This window comes from Trypanosoma cruzi, genomic scaffold (assembly GCF_000209065.1).
Source record: "Trypanosoma cruzi strain CL Brener 1047053517127 genomic scaffold, whole genome shotgun sequence".
In the NCBI taxonomy this organism is placed as follows: domain Eukaryota; phylum Euglenozoa; class Kinetoplastea; order Trypanosomatida; family Trypanosomatidae; genus Trypanosoma; species Trypanosoma cruzi.
This window is the reverse complement of record NW_001849549.1, coordinates 161132-179462: the sequence shown is the minus strand read 5'-3', so window position 1 is coordinate 179462 and position 18331 is coordinate 161132. Positions and strand designations below refer to the sequence as shown.

Here is an 18331-nt window from a genome sequence, read left to right as displayed (position 1 = left end):
TGGGTTGAAAAAAAAAAAAAAAAAAAAAAAAAAAGGGAAAAATGATGGTTTTAGTTTAAATGTTTTATGATTCCACGCATGCATTGAAATAAAGAGAAGAAAAACGAAAATAAAAAAAAAAAAAAAGGAAATCCAAAATTAATAAATAATAAATAAAGAAGTGGGCACAGGAGAGGACGACGGTAATTAATGAAGCGTCAAGAGAAGAAAATATAAATAAATAAATAAATAAATAAATAAATATGAGAACAGTAAAGGAGAGGATACATGTCTTTTGCTTATGTTTTTAGTTGTTGTTGTTGTTGTTTTGTTGTTGTGCGTATTTCATTGTTTTATTTATCCGGTTCCCATCACTTATCAAATGGAATGCATCCAAACAGAGGCGGAGTGGGATGAGGGAAGGCAAATGAATTTAGTGAAACAAAGAGAGAGAGGGGGAGAGGGTGAGGAAGTCATGGTAGCCCGCATCTGTGAATGAAATGAGCGATGTTGGGTTGATTTATGCCAATAGTTTTTTTGTTTGTTTGTTTGTTTGTTTGTTTTTCCTGCAATTAACAACCAACCAAATAATCAACAAGAAAGAACGAACAAAAGGGAGGGGAAACGGGGTGGAAAAGAGAGAAGGAAAAAAAAAGGAAAAAAAAAAAATAAATAAATAAATAAATAATTATTATGAACTCACTTTGTGTTCTTGACTTTTTGCGTGCACTTATTGACATGTCATTTGTTTTTCTTGTGTCTTTGTTGCTGTGCGTGGGTGTTTCTCCCCCCTTTTTTTTTTTTTGTTTTGGTGCATGTGTATGCATGTGTGTTGCCTTTGCTTCTGTTTTTGTCCACACGCACACTCAAACGTTTCAGATTTCTAACGGTGCATTTTTCTACGTGTGTAAAGCGGAGGGAGGGGAGAGAGGGGGGACCGGGGTGGCTGGGGGCCGAGGGGGGTTTAGGCGGAGATGAGGGGAGGAGAGAAATGACAGAGAGAGAGAGAGAGAGAGAGAGAGAAATAGAGGGATAGCGGGGCAATGCCTCTCTTTCTCTCTCTATTTATTTATATATCTATATCTGTGTGTGTGTGTGTGCGTTGTTCACTTATTCCAGTTCTCCCTGTCTCTCACTTTTTTTTTTTTGGTTTCGTTTTTTCTTCTTTATTTATACGCTTCCGTGCATGTGTGCACTTCCCCACATACATACCTACCTGCATACATACCCCTGCTGTCACTGTTATTACTGCTTATGTCTTGCATCTTATATCTTTTTTTTTTCCTTCTCTTTTTTTATTATTTCTTATTATTATTATTATTATTATTATTATTACTTGCGCACATAAAAACACACACTTACATATTTGATGGACTCTCCTGTTTGTTTGTTTATATGCATGTATGTGCCTGTGTTTACTCCTTGACTGGGGTTTATTAGGGGAGGTGTAGTAAAACTTTTGTTTTATTATTCATACATTTATCAAATTCGTTATATATAAATGTATAAATGTATGCAGAGACAATTTGTGATTGTGTGTATGTGCCTTTGTCTCTTTGTCTCTCTGTCTGTCTATCTATCTATCTATCTGCAGGTATGTATGAAATCGATTTCCCCATTTACGCACACAAACACACACTTGCAGACATACAATTCGATAAATAAATTAAAAAAATGTCCCCCTTTCCTGTTCTTTTTTTTTTTTTTATGTGTTTGTGGTGTGGTGTGTTTTGTGCTACTGTTGGTGCTGTTGATGTTTTGTGAATCCTTCTCAATCTCTTTCTTTCCTTCCTTTCTTTTATTTTTTTTTTTTTTGTGTTTTGTCTGTTTCTCTCTCTCTCTCTCTGTGTGTGTGTGTCATTTCTCATGCACATATTCGCACCTCATGAGACTCTCAGAGGAATTTTTTCTTTTGTTCCCTTTGCCTTTCTCTCTCTGGGCGTCTCTCTGTATGTATGTATTGCAATCATGAGGGGGAAAAAAAGAAGGAAAGAGAGAGTGTGTGTGTCTGTGTTGTTTTTTTTTTTTGTGTGTGTGTGTTTGGAGGGGAGAAGCACCGCCGCCTCTGGGATTGCGATAGCAGCGGTGCGGTATATTCACACACATTGGGATGGACACGATGGATAGTGCGGCGCTGCAGGAGGTGGTGGGGGCATTTAAGGAGGAGGTAAAGCGAAATCGGCTCCAGGAAAAGAGACTGCAGCGGGAAAACCGAACCTTGCTTCGTTGTTTAGTTCGGTTGCAGCAGCAGAAACAAGTGGGACGAGAGCCTTGTAACACGCAAGATGTGCCGCCGTTGCTAGTTCATGATGGAATGCTGCATATCAACGGGGAGGAAGAGGAATGCTCGCAGGAGGGAGATGACATCAGCGGTAGCAGTCCCTCCTGGCCGTCGAGCACGACATCCCTCGGAGAAGATCGTCATCATCCTCAGCAACAGTCACAATCACAATCACCGTGTCAGCGATGCGTTGCAGACCTCCCTATGTCGACATCATCGCCGCGACAAGAAACGGCATTGCACACACAACCCAATGGAGGAGCCGAGGCGGGGGTTTTAGGTGATATTTCCCCAACTCTCCGCGATGACGGCAATTTCTGTGAATTGAGCAAAGAGGCACTTCAGGTACGAGTGAGGTCACTGGAAAAGCAGTTACTTCGTGAGCGGCTACGAAGAAAGGCACAGGCGGCTGAATTTACCGCGGAGTTGGAGATCCTGCGATTTGCGTTAGATGACGCAGAGAAGCGCGCGGCAAGGCCTCAACCGTGGCCAATGGACAATGCGGCTGAGTTTGGTCCCGATCCCCCACTGCTTTTACGTCCACACGATGGCACGAGTGATTCCAATTTGGAATACCACGAGACTCCTAGCGTTGAACTCGCCACGCACAGTCGAACATCCACCGCAGTTTCGATGGAGAATGCAGAACAGGCGACTGGAACTGAGGGCTTGGAAGTGCCACGGAATGTTGCTCTTTGTGACATGGGTGGTTGCGTGGAGGATGCTGCAGGAAAGCCCCGTAACGGGTTGTTAATTTCGGGGGTGCCGGCATGTCGGTTGAGCAGGACGGACTCAAAGAACACATCTGTCGATATGTACCGGGATTGTATGAATTCACCGAATGACGACGGGGCGATGGCAGCCATGTCGAAGCTGGAGCCTCTTCGGGATTTCTCAACGGAGTCAGACCGTCCAGACACACAGGCATCGGAAGAATTTTTGAGCCGTGCCGTTTTACGAATGGAAGGACGGCGACAGCGGCTGCGTAATGCGGTGATGCTACGCAACGTGTTGGAGGGAAATGACGATGGGAATGGCAAAAAACGTGATCCCGCTCTGGACCCGCCCAAAGGGCAGATGGATGCCCATACAACGGCGGAAACTTCACCGAATAGAGTGACAATGCCGACTTCTTCTTCACTTCGAAAGATCTTATTGATGCGGGAGTTGCGACATTTGTCGCACCGACGCCCCACAGATTTGTCTGCGTCTTCCTTCGACGATGCGGGTGCAGGTGTCAGCAGGCCCAAATCCTCGACACCGGCCGTCGCTAATACTATTTCAAATGTGAACCCGAATCAGTTGGGTGTTGGGGTGGATCCAAAAGGTCCTCACAATCGCACGTGGTATGCGCATCAAGTTCTCCGTGTGGCATTTGCGAAAGTTATTTTGGGCTCTTATCCTCCTTATTCTTCTTCTTCTTCTGCTGCTGCTGTTACTGCTGCACCAGTAATATCCACGAGGAATTCTTTTGGAAGGATCTCGGATGGGTGTGAGGCGGACACGCTTCAAGAAAGACAAGAGCATGAACCGCAGGGTTCACTCAGTGAGGCTCACTATTTGTCCTCGGATACATCAAGTTATTCTGTCACGGAGGAGGAAAGGGGGTTTAACATGGAGGAAAGGTCATTTCCGAAGGCAGATGATACCCTGCATTCCCAGCAGTCACCACTAACGTCCAAAGGGTTGTATCGCAACATTTCCTCCGCTGCAGTTCGGCGTGCTATTGATGAGATGATCTCCTTGCGTTTCCGTTGCTGTCAAAATCAACCGCTGCTGGAGACGGTGGCTACACCCTTTCCATCTGTTCTTCCTTTATTCCATGAGGAGAACACGGATAGCAACCTTGTCTCAACCTTTGCTATGGATCCATCGTCCCCAAGCAAATACCGTGAGGATGAGATCTGCATCACGTTACATTCCCCTGTTCTTTTCAGTCAAATTCGTAGTTTTCTTGGAATGGAAATGAATGAGTTTCGAGAAGCGTTGGGGGAAAACGCGATGTGGCGGCAGTCGATCTCCCCCGGGAAGAGTGGAACCTCATTTATCTTTTTTGGTAATTTTGTACTGAAAAGTCTCAAAGAGAGTGAGTTTAAATTTCTCAAGAATCGGTTTCTTCGTAGTTACGTTTCTTTCTGTGAGCTAAATCCGGATACGATGCTGCCTCGCTTTTACGCCCTGTTATCCTTCTCATGGTTGCGGCTTCGCTCGTGCAAGAGGTATGTACTCATGCAGAATGTTTTCTTTACCCGATACTACATTCATCGTATTTATGATGTGAAGGGTAGTACAGTGGGTCGTTCCACGAAAACCGAAACGGCACCTCGCACCTCTTATGGGGCGCTGCTTCTGAAAGATAATGATCTTCCCGCGCAACTCATCATTTGTGGTCCGCTGCAACGCGCCCATGTTCTTGCACAATTCCGCTCTGACGTTAATTTTTTGCAGTCACTGAATATAGTGGATTATAGTTGTTTGATTGGTGTGCGTAGCCGTGTCTTTTCACGTAAAGAGGGTCCTTCCAAAACGATTGTGCTAAAGGAGCGTCGTGGATCCTCCTGGCAGCAGACTGTTACCTCCGAGGCAATTGGCGTTGGGACCGAGCAGTTACACAAGATGGATAACAGTTGTATTCATGGTTGTGACGGAGGTTTGCTGTCCCTCCCCATCTATTCCGCTGGCGATGACACAACAGCGCGAGAGGATGTGTACTACCTTGGCATCATTGATGTTCTGCAGGAATACACACCAGCTAAACGATTTGAGAACTTTGCCAAGGGATTGTGGAATGACAGGCGGCATATCAGTGTTGTGCCGCCAAAAGAGTTTGCAGAACGTCTTTACAAAGTCCTGGAGAATATTACAGTGTAGCCAGATTTACGTATTTTCTTTTTTTCTTCTTCTTTGTGTGTGTCTTTTCCTTTTTATGTATGCATGCATGTGGGCTCCGGGCGAGGAAGCAATTTGCGTCACTTTTTTTTTTTTTTTTGTCTCTTGATGTGGAAAAATGCAGATGGACTCTGGGGAAACGGAGGGAATGGAAGGGAAGAAATACACAAATATTTCTTGTTATTTCCTTCTTTTTTGTTGTTGTTGTGTGTATGCTGCTGGAGTCATTGGCTGCTTTTTGGTGCGGCTTCTTTACCTGCTTTTCTCTTTCTCTCTGCCTCAACTATGATTTCTCTCTCTCTTTTTTTTTTTTTTTTCGTTGCCCGTATGTATGGGCGATGTGGACTTTTTCCTTTGTTAATTGCACGCATCTCTCTGTGCGTATTTAATATATATATATTTCTGTTAGTTGTTTTTTTATATACCCCTGTCAAATCTTTTTGTATATACATTTTGTGTGCGTGTGTGTGTGTGCGTAATTGCGCATAGAGTCTGACGGTAGGTGCTGACTGTTCTTTTGATGTCCATTGATTCAGTCATTACATTATGTCTACATCTACAGACAGCAAATGTCAAAACCCCACCGTGCCGTTGGTAGCCTCCTTGGCACAAGTTGTGTGTGACAAGACTTCTGGGCAAAGCCATTGGTGCAATAAGGAGAGCACGTCAGAAGGTGTAGAGCAGGCGAAAGCGCATCAAAAACCTATGCGGGCCCCGCGTGTGGCATTACCACGTGAAGCCTGTCATCCCTTTTTTTATAATTATGAGGTGTCAGACTCTCTGCTGCAGTGGCTGAAAATCTTTATTGTCGGTCTGTTGCTTCTGCCCACGCGTGTATTGTATGCACTGCTGCTTCTGGCACTGGCGTCGCTTTTTGCGGTACTCACTAGCATCCTCGGGGAGGGGAGCAGTGGAGGTGAGGAACTCCAGCTGAAGAAAGAAGAAGAACAAAGAGGATGTGTACAGGCACCGAGGCGCAGTCGACGACGCTTGTCACGTGCAGTGATGCGGTGGCTCACATTATCACTCGGCTACTGGCGTATCCATCGCCAAAAGGTCTTTAATTACGGCCGTCACGCAGACGGCTCCTACGCGGAGGCGCCTGTCATTGTGGCGAATCACTGTACGTTGCAGGATGGCTTTTTGCTACTTGGCGAGCATAACGTGTCGCTTGTCGCGGGGCCGTCGGAAGCCGGATGGATGCGTGTAGTTGCATGGGGCGAGCACTGCATTGAGACTCATGAAGTAAAGTCGAGGCTGATGTTTTGGAAGCAGCAGAAGCACGGTGCAGCGAGGAATGACTGTCATTGGCCGCTTCTTGTGTTTCCCGAAGCATGTTATACAAACTCACGGGCACTCATTCAGTTTCAGACGGACGTATTTGCCGCGGGCCTCCCGGTGCAGCCGCTCCTTGTGCAACACATGTACACACATTTTGACCCGTCCTGGTGCTGCGCGATGCCGCCACTGACGGGGATGCTGCTCCGCACTATGTGTCAAGTGTACAACACGGTGGAATTAACGTATCTTCCCGTCTACGACCCATCACCCGAGGAACAGGAAGACGCCACGCTTTACGCGGAAAATGTGCGACGTGTCATGGCGCATGCCATGAAGGTGCCTGCAACGGAACATAACACAACGGACGTGAGGCTCATACTTCTGGCACATAGGCTGAAGTTACCCGTTGAGGCGATTAACGTGGAAGTGGGACACCCACATTTTATGAGAATGTCGTATGAGCGGATGGAGCACATGCTGTGTCGCTTTGCAGCGGCCCTGCGGTCTCGTAAGGTTAATTCTATTGGCCCTAAAATATATCTACAGTGGCGATATCGCTTTTGCGTGCCAGAGGGCTTTATGACTTCGTCGGAGCTGGGCAATTTTCTGATGCCGTTTGGAGATTATCCACTTCTCCTCGATCGCTTGTTGAATCATCTCTCGCGACATGCCGCTGTTCGAGGCATTTTCATTGCCTTTCGTGACTTCCTCTCCGCCATGTACACCGAGCCTTTCCCATTGCGAAAGGAATCGCCTGGGACTCTCCAGACCGGGAGGGAAGTCTACATGGACGAGGTGGAAGAGGAGGTGGCCGTGACGTTTGTACTGCGACGCACATTCGTGTTGTTGTTGCTGGCAGCAGACACGCTATTCACACAAAAGAAGGAGATGTCAATGGACACGAACAGGAATTGTGAGCCATCACCATCATCGTTGGTTCTTTCCTCCTCTTCCCCCACCTGCGTGGACGGCGTGGAGAAGGGACGGACGTCAACGTTCATTTACGGCCATGAGGTACGCCATCCCACTCGAAGGCCAAAAAACGATGGGTTGTACTCGATACTTACAGCGACGGCGGAGGACACGATGGACAGCGTCTTGTGTGATCGGCATTTGGACCGCGACATGTTCGACGTGTTGTGCGATATTCTTTTTATTCCTCATCGCACGACGATGTGGCGCGGTGCGCCCGCCAAGTCCGCTGCCCAACTAGCAGAAGAAGATGCGCTCTTTGCATACATACGCGGCGGTGCGAACCCGGGAGTGGTGAAAACGACAGACATGTCGTTTACAGGAGACGACAATACCAAGTCTTACATAACACTGCATGCGTTTTTGCGCTTTGGTCGCATGCACCGTGCCACCGCGGAGTATTTTCACGCCTGCTGCGAGCACTTCCTTCTTGGCGATGACTTGGCGTAGTGTCCAGCGAAACAATAAAATAAAATAAAATAAAAAGATGCGGGCGGTGTGGACAGTAGCAGCAGCAACACGGGAGGATGGTGGTGGCTGATATCGTGTGGGCACACACACACACTATATATATATATATATATACTCTTTGCGTTGATGTCTTTCCGCAGTGCCGTGCGGCATGAGTGTTTGGGATACCTTTTTTTTTTTTTTTTTTTTTTTTTTTTTGCGGAGAATACGCAGGGAAACCAATAAATTGCACGAAGACCCTACGAGAGGAGAAGAAAACGAAAAGGAAAAGAAATAGGCCAAACGAAGAAAGAAAGAAAAAAACACGAGTGAAGCGGAAGGGTGTAGTAGGAAGGGGAGAGGGGGGCAAGGACATGAGGCAGAGGCATGAGAGGGCTCGAGATCTGCGTTCCTTTGGATTTCCTGCCGCAACAATGGGATGGAGTGAGGAGGATGTGAATGCATTATCTTTGTCAAGCAGCGGCATATTCCGTGGACCGGTCTCCTCTGTGTACGACAGGCTGCAGGCGAGAGAGGCGCTTGAGCAACAGAAGCAGGCTGCTAGGGCGTCATCTGCAGAGAGTACGGAGCAAAATTGGGAAGACACAGGAGTATGGACGAAAGCAGTGTCAGAACGGCTTTCGAATCCTTCGGTTTCTCTTATTATTCTTGAGCGCATGCAGCTTGTGTTTATTTCATACGAATGGTGCCGTAAAAGAAAAAGGCGGAGCGCATCGTGCCTGAGTGACGCTAATTTACGTGAAATGGATATGATGAATGACCTGGATGCCATGATTGATTCCAGAGAGCGGGAGTTGAGTATGCGGGGAGTACTCAAGGGATCCGGTGAGTACTTGCCTGCATCGGATAATGCTGCTTCCATGAGTACTTTGATGACGGCGGGTATTCCCTTCTCAGTGTTTGAGAGATTCATTGTGGAGCCTTACTTTGATGCTCTTTTCCCACCGATCCGAACTGGAAGACGCACAGCGGACTCGTTTATGGACACTTTGGGTACGTGCGGGTGCTCGTCTACAGAGACCAGGAAAATTTCTTTCAATTTTACTGGTCGTTCACAACGAAAAAAGAAGACGTCGTACCAGCGAAAGCGCGTTAGCCACGTTGAGGCAGCGGAAAATCTTTTTAGTTTGATGGACACCAATGGTGACGGCCTTCTCTCATGGGATGAGTTTAGTGGTTACATCCTGCAGTGTGGTCAGCGAGACCTACTGGCTGGTGGGTATGATAGCGGGGATGGCGTGAATGAGGGTAAGCCGGGAGGTGGAAAGGACGCAACGAAAACAGTTCGAAATACAACAAATATTTTAAACCGCTATATGAACTTTACACCGACCCCTTTAAATGTGAATCCCTGGCAACAACAATGCCCACTTGTGCGTCACTTGTATCATTCGGAGCCCATTAGTCGGCTTCTTTTCGCCAATCGGGGCCGACGCTACATCACGGCGGCCTGGGACGGACTTGTGAAAGTTTGGCGGCCCAATCCACGCCTGGCAGATGCGTACGGCAAGCCTTCCATTGTGCATGAGCGAACTATATTTACTGCGGGAGCACCCATTGTCGATATGGTGTTGGCCCCGGCCTCCCTCGGCGATGCGGAGATTTTGGCGGTGGTAGGGATGGACGGTACCGTCACGCTACTGAGCGTTGTGACGGGCGAGGTTCTCAAAACTTTTATTGGCCGCTGCTCGCTCCCCCCAACCGCGGGTTTAGGTTGGCAGATTACCCCGTCAAAAAGAAGAGAACTGGAGGTGGCTCATGTGAAAAACGTCGTTGATCCATCACTTCTGGAAGAAGACATTCGTGAAGACGTTGAGGGTAGTGCGGTGGTGCTAAGACCTGTATTTAAGGTGCGCGCCTACCGTCGTGAGGCGATTGAGATATTCTTCACGGAGGTCTCTCGTTACTTTATTGGGTTGGATGTAGTGGCACCGACGTACGAACATCTTGAAAAGCGGCGAGCCGTTAAAACGGATGTCTTGTTGCAGTTTGGTGATGGACCTGAGAAGCCAGTGGAAGAGGCACAGAAGCAGCGTTTTCCAGCCATGCCATTTGTTGAAAATGAAGTTGAGTGGGCGAAGGAAGCGACGAATAGCACAGGATGGGGAACCATTGATGAGGATGCGCAATTCTTGAAGGAGGATAATTTGGATGATAAGAATCTCGTGGAAGATAAAGAGGCTTTGATGAATGAGTATCCAGCGCCACAGAAGAAGAAGCCAAACCGGAAGCCTATAAGGGATATTCGTACCCCGGCAACAAATTTCAGTTCATCCTTTTTTCACGAATACTCTACCAAGCATATTCGTGCATGTAATAAGTGTTGGTTTGCGCGTTCTGTGGCGTTTGCACGGTATGAGCGGACAAATTCGGCCTCTGTCCTCCCTCCTGGTGTGTTTCTCCTGCTTGGCTTTGAGACGGGATTTTTGCAGTTTTACCAGCTGCGACCACAGTTATTCACCATCTCCAACCTTTCACTGACAAGACTGGAGGTTCCCACAACGCACAAGCCAGTTCTCATACTCAAACTTCACCGCAAAGCAATCACAAGTATTCTGACAAGTGAGGCGCATGATCTTCTAGTGACGGCAAGCGATGACGGTACTGTCGTTGTACGACACATGAGTCGGCTTCAAGTGCCATATGTCACGTTGGGTGATGGCGTGCCAGCCCCTGACAGGCCGCCACCCGTTCACCCTAACGGACATACAAAACGTATTACTTGCATATGTTGGCATAAGACACGTAATCTTATTGTAACGGGAGGAGCCGACCGCATTATTATATTTTGGACCCCGTCCTCGTCACGTCAACTGTACCGAATTGATCTCCGCATTTTTTCCACAAGCTCCGGAAGCAGTGGGACCCCGATTGATGCCTCTTTTTTTGAACCCCTACCTCACTCACCATTGTTATTAGTACTTGACACCAGGCGTGTGCTGTATTTTATTGACACTGTTTCTTATCAATGTTTACATATCCTACGGGATGACGGACTTTCGTCATTGAAGGCGGGGGATATGTTGCGAGCCCGTTATGATCTTGCGGATCATCGGCTGATACTTGGAGGACGACATGTGCGCTCATGGGATATCCGTCAACGTGATGAATACCCCGAAGGCTACTGTGGACATCGGCGTCCTGTTATTGGATTGGCTTACCAGCAGGCCTGGAGTCTGTGGGTGAGTGCCGATGACTCCGTTGTTATTATTTGGGATACAAAGGTGGTGGATTTACGTTTAGGTCAACGCAGTTCTATGGAACAGGTGAGAGAAGAAGGTGGTGAGAGTAATTCTGCAAGTCATTCGACCCTACAACTTGCGAGGAAGGGGTATCGTTGGTCTGCGCAAATTGACCTGGTGCGATCATGGTCTGTTGATGGTGGGATTTGCTGCTTTGCTGTGGATCAGTCGGAGTCATCTCATGTATTTGTCGCACTTCTGCATGAACGACATATTTTGGAGTACAACAGCTTCAATGGATCGGTGCTTCGATCATTTGACTTTCCCGCAGAAATGGGGGATATCTCCTCGTTAGCGTGTGGTGTAACAACGGGTGGTAGGGCTTTTTTGCGTCCCGTGTCATTTCTCTGTGGAACATTTGAACGGGAGCAGTCGCCGAACGGCACCACCGCCCTCTACGCGTTGGCGTCGGGAAGTGATGTTCTTTCGGCAGTAGAGTCGACGAGTGGCGTGCACCGTTCGATTTTGACAACCGGCGTTGGCGTTTCGTGCGCCATTATCGTCGCCGCCCTCGGCCTCGTTGTGGTTGGCCACCGTGGCGGCATCAGCGTGACGCCTGTGGCCGAGGCCACCACATGCCCCATTGCCTGTTTGCGTCTCACGGACACGCCAATGAGGAGAAAACCGGACAGGAAAAAGGGTGAAAATGTCGCCGCGTCGGACCAGCCGCGAGCCCCCACACAACACCTCAGGACAACGACAAAAACGACTGTAACCCCATCAACAAGCACAACGACGAATATACATCGGGGCCAACGACGACCACCCACTTATCCCAATATGCAGTCGGAAGAAAAGGGTCACTGTCGTCCATCACCGCCGCTTGACCTTGTCGCGCTGCTCACTGGACCTCTTTTACAAGATCCAGTGACTCTCACACGAGAATTTATGCAGCAACGAGAACGGTATCTTTTCTACAATGATCGGCCGAAAACGTCATTCACGGGAACATCATTGGGATCCCGAACAGAGAGCAACGCCACTAGCACTGAGAATGAGGAAGAAGAAAGGAATAGTAGAGATGCCGGATTACCGCCGTTGTTGCTCTTTTCGGATGAGTTTATTGCCGCCTCTTCTGTCTTTACTGGAAACTTTGGTGTCTTACTTCGAGAGCAGCTTACTGCCCTTGGATACGTTGGACAAATTGTGCCTATTAGAGAAACTGGGTATGCCGTGAGTGGTGGAGACGATGGTGTTGTACAGTTTTGGAATCTGCGCACCTTGTCGGAGGTGATGCGTTACCGTGTCACATACACTCTTGAGGCGGTAACAGCGATGGAAGTTAGCGATGATGGTTTTCACCTTGCTGTGGGTGACGCAAGTGGGTATATTTTATTAATTGACATGCATCTTATTGCGTGGGATTCGGCGGTACCTCTTGAGATGGTTTCAGGCATTGAAAGGGACGTTTGTGTTTTGCGGCGATGGCGAGGGCATCGACAGAGTGCCACATCTGTACGGTTTGTGCGGCAGACGGAGGGCATGATACATCTGAGTACCGTGCACTCCCACACAGCAAAAAAGAATGCACCCTTGCGGCGACCTCCTCGCCAGGGTCTGGAGTCTGATGTTGCTGCAGCGGACGATAATAATAAGATTGAAATTAAAACCGATTCCAACCAGAGCAGCAAACAAGAGGCCATTTTTCTTTGCACTAGTGGTGAGGACAGCTACATCTACACGTGGTGTTGGGAGGCCCGGCCGTCTATGGGGGGTTCTGTGCATTGCATCGGTTGTTTTGGCGGGGGTGTGGAGGCACCACTAAAGCCACCGGTTGATAAACTGACGGATGCGGCGTGGCAAGTGCTGGAGTTGGTGCGGAAGGTCTACATTGAGGAGCGCCTACTGTCTCCTGGTGGCGCACTCAGTGGGACAAAGATGCAGGTGGAAATTCACACCGCGGTGCTTGAACTCATGGAGGACATGCGGGTAGTTAAATCGGGTGCTCTGTTGCCACGGCTTGGCGCAGTACCTCGGGAGCGGCAGTCGCAGTCATTCCCATCTCATTTGAGGACACGAAATTACAGTCGCGTGCCGCACTCGGACTCTGTGCAGTTTGCTGCCGAACGCTGTCCCCCCACGTATGTTTTAGCCTTTGAAGAAGGGTTGTACTACGACCGTGGTATTGTGGAGTTGCTTGAGCGCATGGTCACGGAAATTCGGGCTGTACAGAAGAGGCAGCAGTCAGTTACAAACGTGGCTAGTTGCCGTGTGAGCCTTGTGGAACCGAGGCGCTCGCGAAAGTCGCTACAAACGCCTCCGAACATGTTTTTGGATAAAAATACGGCGTCCGATGAAACACGTTCTGCCTTGACGTTTTTAAGCTTGCCAGATAAAACAACTGGTGTAAATGCTACGGTTACAGCCACGTCGGTCGGCAATGCAGCAAATTATTCTATGCGTCGGAGCACGGATACCCGTGGACTCTCTTTGACGGGACCTTTACTATTTGTCTCACAGACGTCTCCGCCGGAATCATATCCGAGGAGCGATTTTGGTAAAAACGGGTCTGTGGGCGGGGGCGGGGGCGGTAGTAACACGGATGGATCTCGTGCGGCGAGAAGTGGCATGGGTGGTTTCTCTTTCCCTTTTTCGGTTACCTCCACCGTGGCGCAGTTCAGCATGTCACCAACCATTACGTCCCCGGAACCCCTTGTGGTACGCTCTGTTCCATCGTTGGGTACGCCGCAACAGAATTCTCCATTGTTTCAGATGAATGAAGGGGACTGGTCTCCTTTGCCTCCTGTGACTGTAGGCTTTAAGAAGCCATCGCCGCTCCCACGCCCACGTTTTACCGGCACGAAGGGCGCGGAAAATGGTGGAGGCCGTAGCACGACATTGAATAGCCTTCCATTGACCGCAGACATCGTTGGCATAACCAAAACCAAGGGCGACGACGCGAAGCGACGATACCGCGGAGTCAAAGTCCTTTTGCGTGAGAAGGCAAGACGCCGCTCACATAATTTATTGTTTGTGGACAACGTGAAGAAAAGACTGTCGTTACAGGAGGCAGACGATGTAACAAGTGGAAATACGGAAGATCGCAGGGCTGCACGGCGGGAGCGGAAACGACGCTCCACGATTTGGGAAGCGGCACGCATCATGAATACACTTATGGCGTGGAAAGCGCCGCGGGAGTCAAATCGGTCATCGATAATGTCCGGAGTAGGCCCAGAAGGCGGCTTGGCTGAATGCGCCCCATTCACCGACCCTGTGAAGGCGCCGAACTTCAAGTTTCCGATGTTTATTCCACTCACTTTGGGGACCTCGCATGCAATGACCTCCAGGAGCAGTCTGCAGTTGGATTCAAGCATGAGCGTGAGCGCGTTGCTGAAAACGGAGATGTTGGCGATGAATGCGACCCTGCAGGCAGCGCTGCATGAAAAGCAAGTATTAATGGCACAAGAACGTGCGGCAGCGGCTGGAAACACGACTCCTCCTCAGACACATTTTGGCACCAGGTAAACAGGCACTTGCCGCCACAACCATTTTCTTTGTTGTTACTATTCATTTAATCTTCTCACTCCTTCTTTTTTTTTTTTTTGGCGTCAATATCCTTTTATTTTGGTGCCACAGCCGCAAAGAAGCAAACATGTATATGTCATTCGTGTTCCCCATTGTGCCGTGCAGTCGCATCATCATCCACTCATCCCTTCCACACGGTTGTTTGTCTCTCTATCTATCTATCTATCTATCTCTGTGTGTCTGTCTGTGTGTTTTTGCTGGAGAGGTTGTATGAAAAGGCTTTCCTCCCGTTTTTGTGTGTTTTCTATGGTTTCCAGTTTGAAAAAAAAAAAAAAATAATAAGACAGCCGTTTTGTTGTTGTTGTTGTTGTTCCCCCCATTTCCTTTACTTCTTTACAAGTGTGTACATGGCAACATGTATTTATGTCATGGGATGGACGGGTGGCCTGTTGGTGGGGGTCTCACATCTTCTTTTTTTTTCTTTTTTTCTTCTTTCTGTATATGTATGTAATGTTTGTATGTAATGTATGTTTTTTGACAATACATCTTTTCAATAGTTGTAATTTTATTGTGGCTTGTTATTTACCTTTCTTTTCTTTTCTCTTTTCTCTCCCCTCTTCCCTTCTCTCCCCCCCCAATCTCATTATTTTTCAATTTCTCTTTCTTCCCGAATATGTGACCGGTATTTGTGCACCAATACATATGGATATGTTATATCGTGTATGCATGTAATTTTGGATTGCCTCTGGTTTTTCGTTGTTTTTTTTCTCCCACTGTTGTGGAATAGCGCTACACAACGCCGCAAGGCACACTTGCACATTCACTACGTCCAAAGGAGGAGGAAGAAGAAGAAGAAAGACAAAAAGAAAAAAAAAAAAAGAAAGAAGGAAGGGGAATTGTATACAGAGAAATAAATAAATATACATTTATCAATGAATCGATTGTTTGGTAAAAAAAATAAAACTCCGAAGCCGACACTGGAGGATGCCAGCGTTCGTCTTAATACACGTAGTGAGGCCGTTGATGCCAGGGTGAACAAAATTGATGCAGAGCTTATGAAATTGAAAGATGCAATTCTTAAGACAAGTGGGACAACCCAAATGCGGTATAAGCAGCGCGCCATGCAGCTGCTACAGCAGAAGCGCCTGTACCAAAACCAGCAAGATATGATGATGCAGCAACAGTTTAACATGGACCAACTCCAATTTACGACGGAGTCGGTTAAGGACACCAAAGTGCAGTTGGACGCCCTGAAGGAGGCGACGAAGGGTCTTAAGCGGGAGTTTAAGCGGGTGGATTTGTCAAAGATTGATAATATGCAGGAGGAATTGCGTGATCTGTACGAAGACACACAGGAGGTTCAGGAGATCTTGGGCCGCGCCTACGATGTGCCGGAGGACATTGACGAGGACGAGATGATGGGGGAGTTGGACGCACTTGCATTTGACATGGAAAAGGAACCGGACCCGAGTTACCTTGCCGATGCCCTCGCCACACCGGGCACAAAGTTGCCGGAAATACCCGGAAAAGAGAAGCCGCAGAATGAAAATGAAGAAACAGTCGACCCGTATAGTCTGGAGACACAGTTGGGTTTGTAACAGAAGGAAAAGAGAAGAAAATGCGGGTGAAGACAGTTGGAAGTTTTTTTTAATTGTTGTTGTTGTTGTTTGTGTGTGTGTCTCTGTGTGATTGGGAAAAGAGGGGAGTGAGAAGTGACGTTTGCAATTCCCACCGATACTGCTAGCCAATGTTACATTACTGCTGCTGATTATGCATAAGGGGTGATGATATATTCTGCCGTTATTTCTTTTCTTTCTTTGCTAGTGTTGTCATTGCGGCTTTTTTTGTTTGTTTGTTTGTTTGTGCTTCTCTCTTTCTCTCTCTCTCTCTGTGTGTGTGTGTGTATGTTTGCATGGCGTGGGGCATAATGTGTCTTTTTTTTCATTATTTTCGTTTCTTTTCTTATGTGGGTAATGACAGACAGAGGAAGCGGGGAAGCTGTCTCCAGGGAAGGAAGGAAGGAAGTCCGCCACAGCAGAAACGTATATACATTACCGAGAGACATATAAAGCACGAAAGGGACGAGGGGAGGGTAACGACGATGGTGGCGAAGGAGAAGCGACGGTCGTGGTACCCCATTCTTGCCAAGCGCCGTAAAATGAAAATGGCGGCGGAAGCAACGAAAATTCCTTCACATCGAACTGACATTTGTGCCGACACGAAAAGGGCAGAGGTAGCTGAAAGGATTATAAGGAAGAGGAAAAATTCCCGTTCGTCACCTCTTTCTGTGGCAAGAAAAAAAGACGTTGATACAGCACGAACAGACGATGACGCCCACGGTACCGCCACACACGATAGGAAGATGTGTAAAGTGGCATCTTCAACATTCCCTGCGGGATTATTTCTTCACGCCACGGAGTATTGCCCGCCGCGGCCTGCGCGTTGGTATCATCTTGGCCTCCCGCTACTTGCTACACGTGTGCGGGAGTTGTTATTTGGACGCCCGCTGATGATTAGTCATCCCACTGCCGCCTTGACGGGTGTCTCTCTCTCTGACGAGGAGGCTCTTTCCTGGCTTTTCCCCGCCGTGCAAAACGGGGAGTGGTTCACCACACCGTGGGAGTTTATTGATCACTGCCAATCGATCTCACATAAGTTGTTGTGCGAGAATGCTCCACTCATTCCACTCGTTGCTTTCCGAATCAGGGGGAAATGCTCCCCTTCGCCTCCTGCAGATGGGAAAACGGAGAGGGCGGTGGTGGCGGTGATGGATCACTTGGGTGAAAGCGAAAAAGGGGAGGGGGAAAACGGCGGGGCAGTTTCAATGTGCGCAGACAACGTGCGGGATGTCTATTACTTGTGGTTTATGTACATTCACATCAGCCTAGTGAAGTTTGGTGAGCACGACTGGATCGTCTTTCTGAAATGGAAGGGAAAGGTGGTCAAAGCCACGGATCAGGAATGCGTAGGGCGAGTGTGGAGTTGTTATCGTGTGTTTCAAACCAATGTTGCGAACGCTGTGGCGAGGCAGTTGGCATCATCCTCGCAACTTGTATGGCAGTCCTTGCCTGAAACTGCCCTAGCCATGGCGTGCACCGTCCTGGATGTCTACTTGCGTCTGCTCCTTGATACGGCACCTCTACAGGGTCTCAGGGACGACTTAACACAAGAAGCGTCTACGCGTGCTTCATATAATCATTTGGAACATCTTATGTGGATGAACGATGATCCCACAAAGGACGCCCATGCCGCAGCTGGGATGGCGTTAGCAAAGGATGGGGCATCGTTGACCGCGCCTGAAAAAGAGGCGATTATATCTCTATCTGTGTATTTGGCAAAAATCATTACAGATATGCGTCATGCAGACGGAGATGTTTTCCCACGTGCAACTGATGATGTCAATTCAATGATTCTCGAGCCACCGCTACTTTCATCGTTGGGTGATCCTGCGGCAGAAATTCCTTTTCCGCATTTGATTTGGCCTGTGGATGACAATGAGGAGGAGGAAAAAATTATGGCGCTTGTTCTGTGGCTGTATCTTTCTGACGCCGCGGAACACACAGACACACAAACAGAGACTTACAGAGAGAGAGAGAGAGAGAGAGAGAGAGAGAGATGCGCGGAGGTCTAACGGAGAGAACCATAAGGAATAAATGATGGCATGTCATTTATTTTACTGCGGGAATGTATTGCCATTTCCCGATGTGACACCCAGTATTTATTTAGATGCATACATGCATACATTTTAAGG

General features: G+C 48.1%; 5 protein-coding genes across 5 annotated transcripts, besides 26 other annotated features; all 5 read left to right on the top strand.

The window, feature by feature from the left end:
- Window positions 1–14869: a sequence feature (heterozygous, non-Esmeraldo-like haplotype).
- Window positions 8–42: a microsatellite.
- Window positions 87–131: a sequence feature (T-rich).
- Window positions 135–157: a sequence feature (AT_rich).
- Window positions 213–243: a microsatellite.
- Window positions 290–317: a microsatellite.
- Window positions 511–542: a microsatellite.
- Window positions 638–667: a microsatellite.
- Window positions 964–1012: a microsatellite.
- Window positions 1275–1314: a microsatellite.
- Window positions 1529–1570: a microsatellite.
- Window positions 1745–1825: a sequence feature (GA-rich).
- Window positions 2090–5131, top strand: Tc00.1047053506957.140 (phosphatidylinositol-4-phosphate 5-kinase-like, putative; the record flags this gene model as incomplete). The annotated part of the gene is made up of 1 exon (XM_809956.1): window positions 2090–5131. One exon carries the CDS (start codon window positions 2090–2092, stop codon window positions 5129–5131), a length of 3042 nt encoding a protein of 1013 aa, XP_815049.1.
- On the top strand, window positions 5696–7852 carry Tc00.1047053506957.130 (hypothetical protein, conserved; the record flags this gene model as incomplete). The annotated part of the gene is made up of 1 exon (XM_809955.1): window positions 5696–7852. One exon carries the CDS (start codon window positions 5696–5698, stop codon window positions 7850–7852), a length of 2157 nt encoding a protein of 718 aa, XP_815048.1.
- Window positions 7866–7887: a microsatellite.
- Window positions 7968–7987: a microsatellite.
- Window positions 8043–8071: a microsatellite.
- Tc00.1047053506957.120 (hypothetical protein, conserved) lies at window positions 8227–14580 on the top strand (the record flags this gene model as incomplete). Its single annotated transcript, XM_809954.1, has 1 exon — window positions 8227–14580. The coding sequence occupies one exon, from the start codon at window positions 8227–8229 to the stop codon at window positions 14578–14580; it is 6354 nt and encodes a 2117-aa protein (XP_815047.1).
- Window positions 14786–14812: a microsatellite.
- Window positions 14870–14916: a sequence feature (areas merged during assembly that could not be assigned to a particular haplotype. This can correspond to areas where the two haplotypes were merged or to regions with more than two copies in the genome that were merged during assembly.).
- Window positions 14902–14922: a sequence feature (AT_rich).
- Window positions 14917–15145: a sequence feature (haploid, non-Esmeraldo-like haplotype).
- Window positions 14933–14952: a microsatellite.
- Window positions 15146–18331: part of a sequence feature (heterozygous, non-Esmeraldo-like haplotype) that runs on past the window's edge.
- Window positions 15159–15210: a sequence feature (A-rich).
- Window positions 15416–15467: a sequence feature (CT-rich).
- Tc00.1047053506957.110 (SNF-7-like protein, putative) lies at window positions 15513–16178 on the top strand (the record flags this gene model as incomplete). Its single annotated transcript, XM_809953.1, has 1 exon — window positions 15513–16178. One exon carries the CDS (start codon window positions 15513–15515, stop codon window positions 16176–16178), a length of 666 nt encoding a protein of 221 aa, XP_815046.1.
- Window positions 16420–16444: a microsatellite.
- Window positions 16448–16470: a microsatellite.
- On the top strand, window positions 16493–18211 carry Tc00.1047053506957.100 (hypothetical protein, conserved; the record flags this gene model as incomplete). The annotated part of the gene is made up of 1 exon (XM_809952.1): window positions 16493–18211. One exon carries the CDS (start codon window positions 16493–16495, stop codon window positions 18209–18211), a length of 1719 nt encoding a protein of 572 aa, XP_815045.1.
- Window positions 18164–18196: a microsatellite.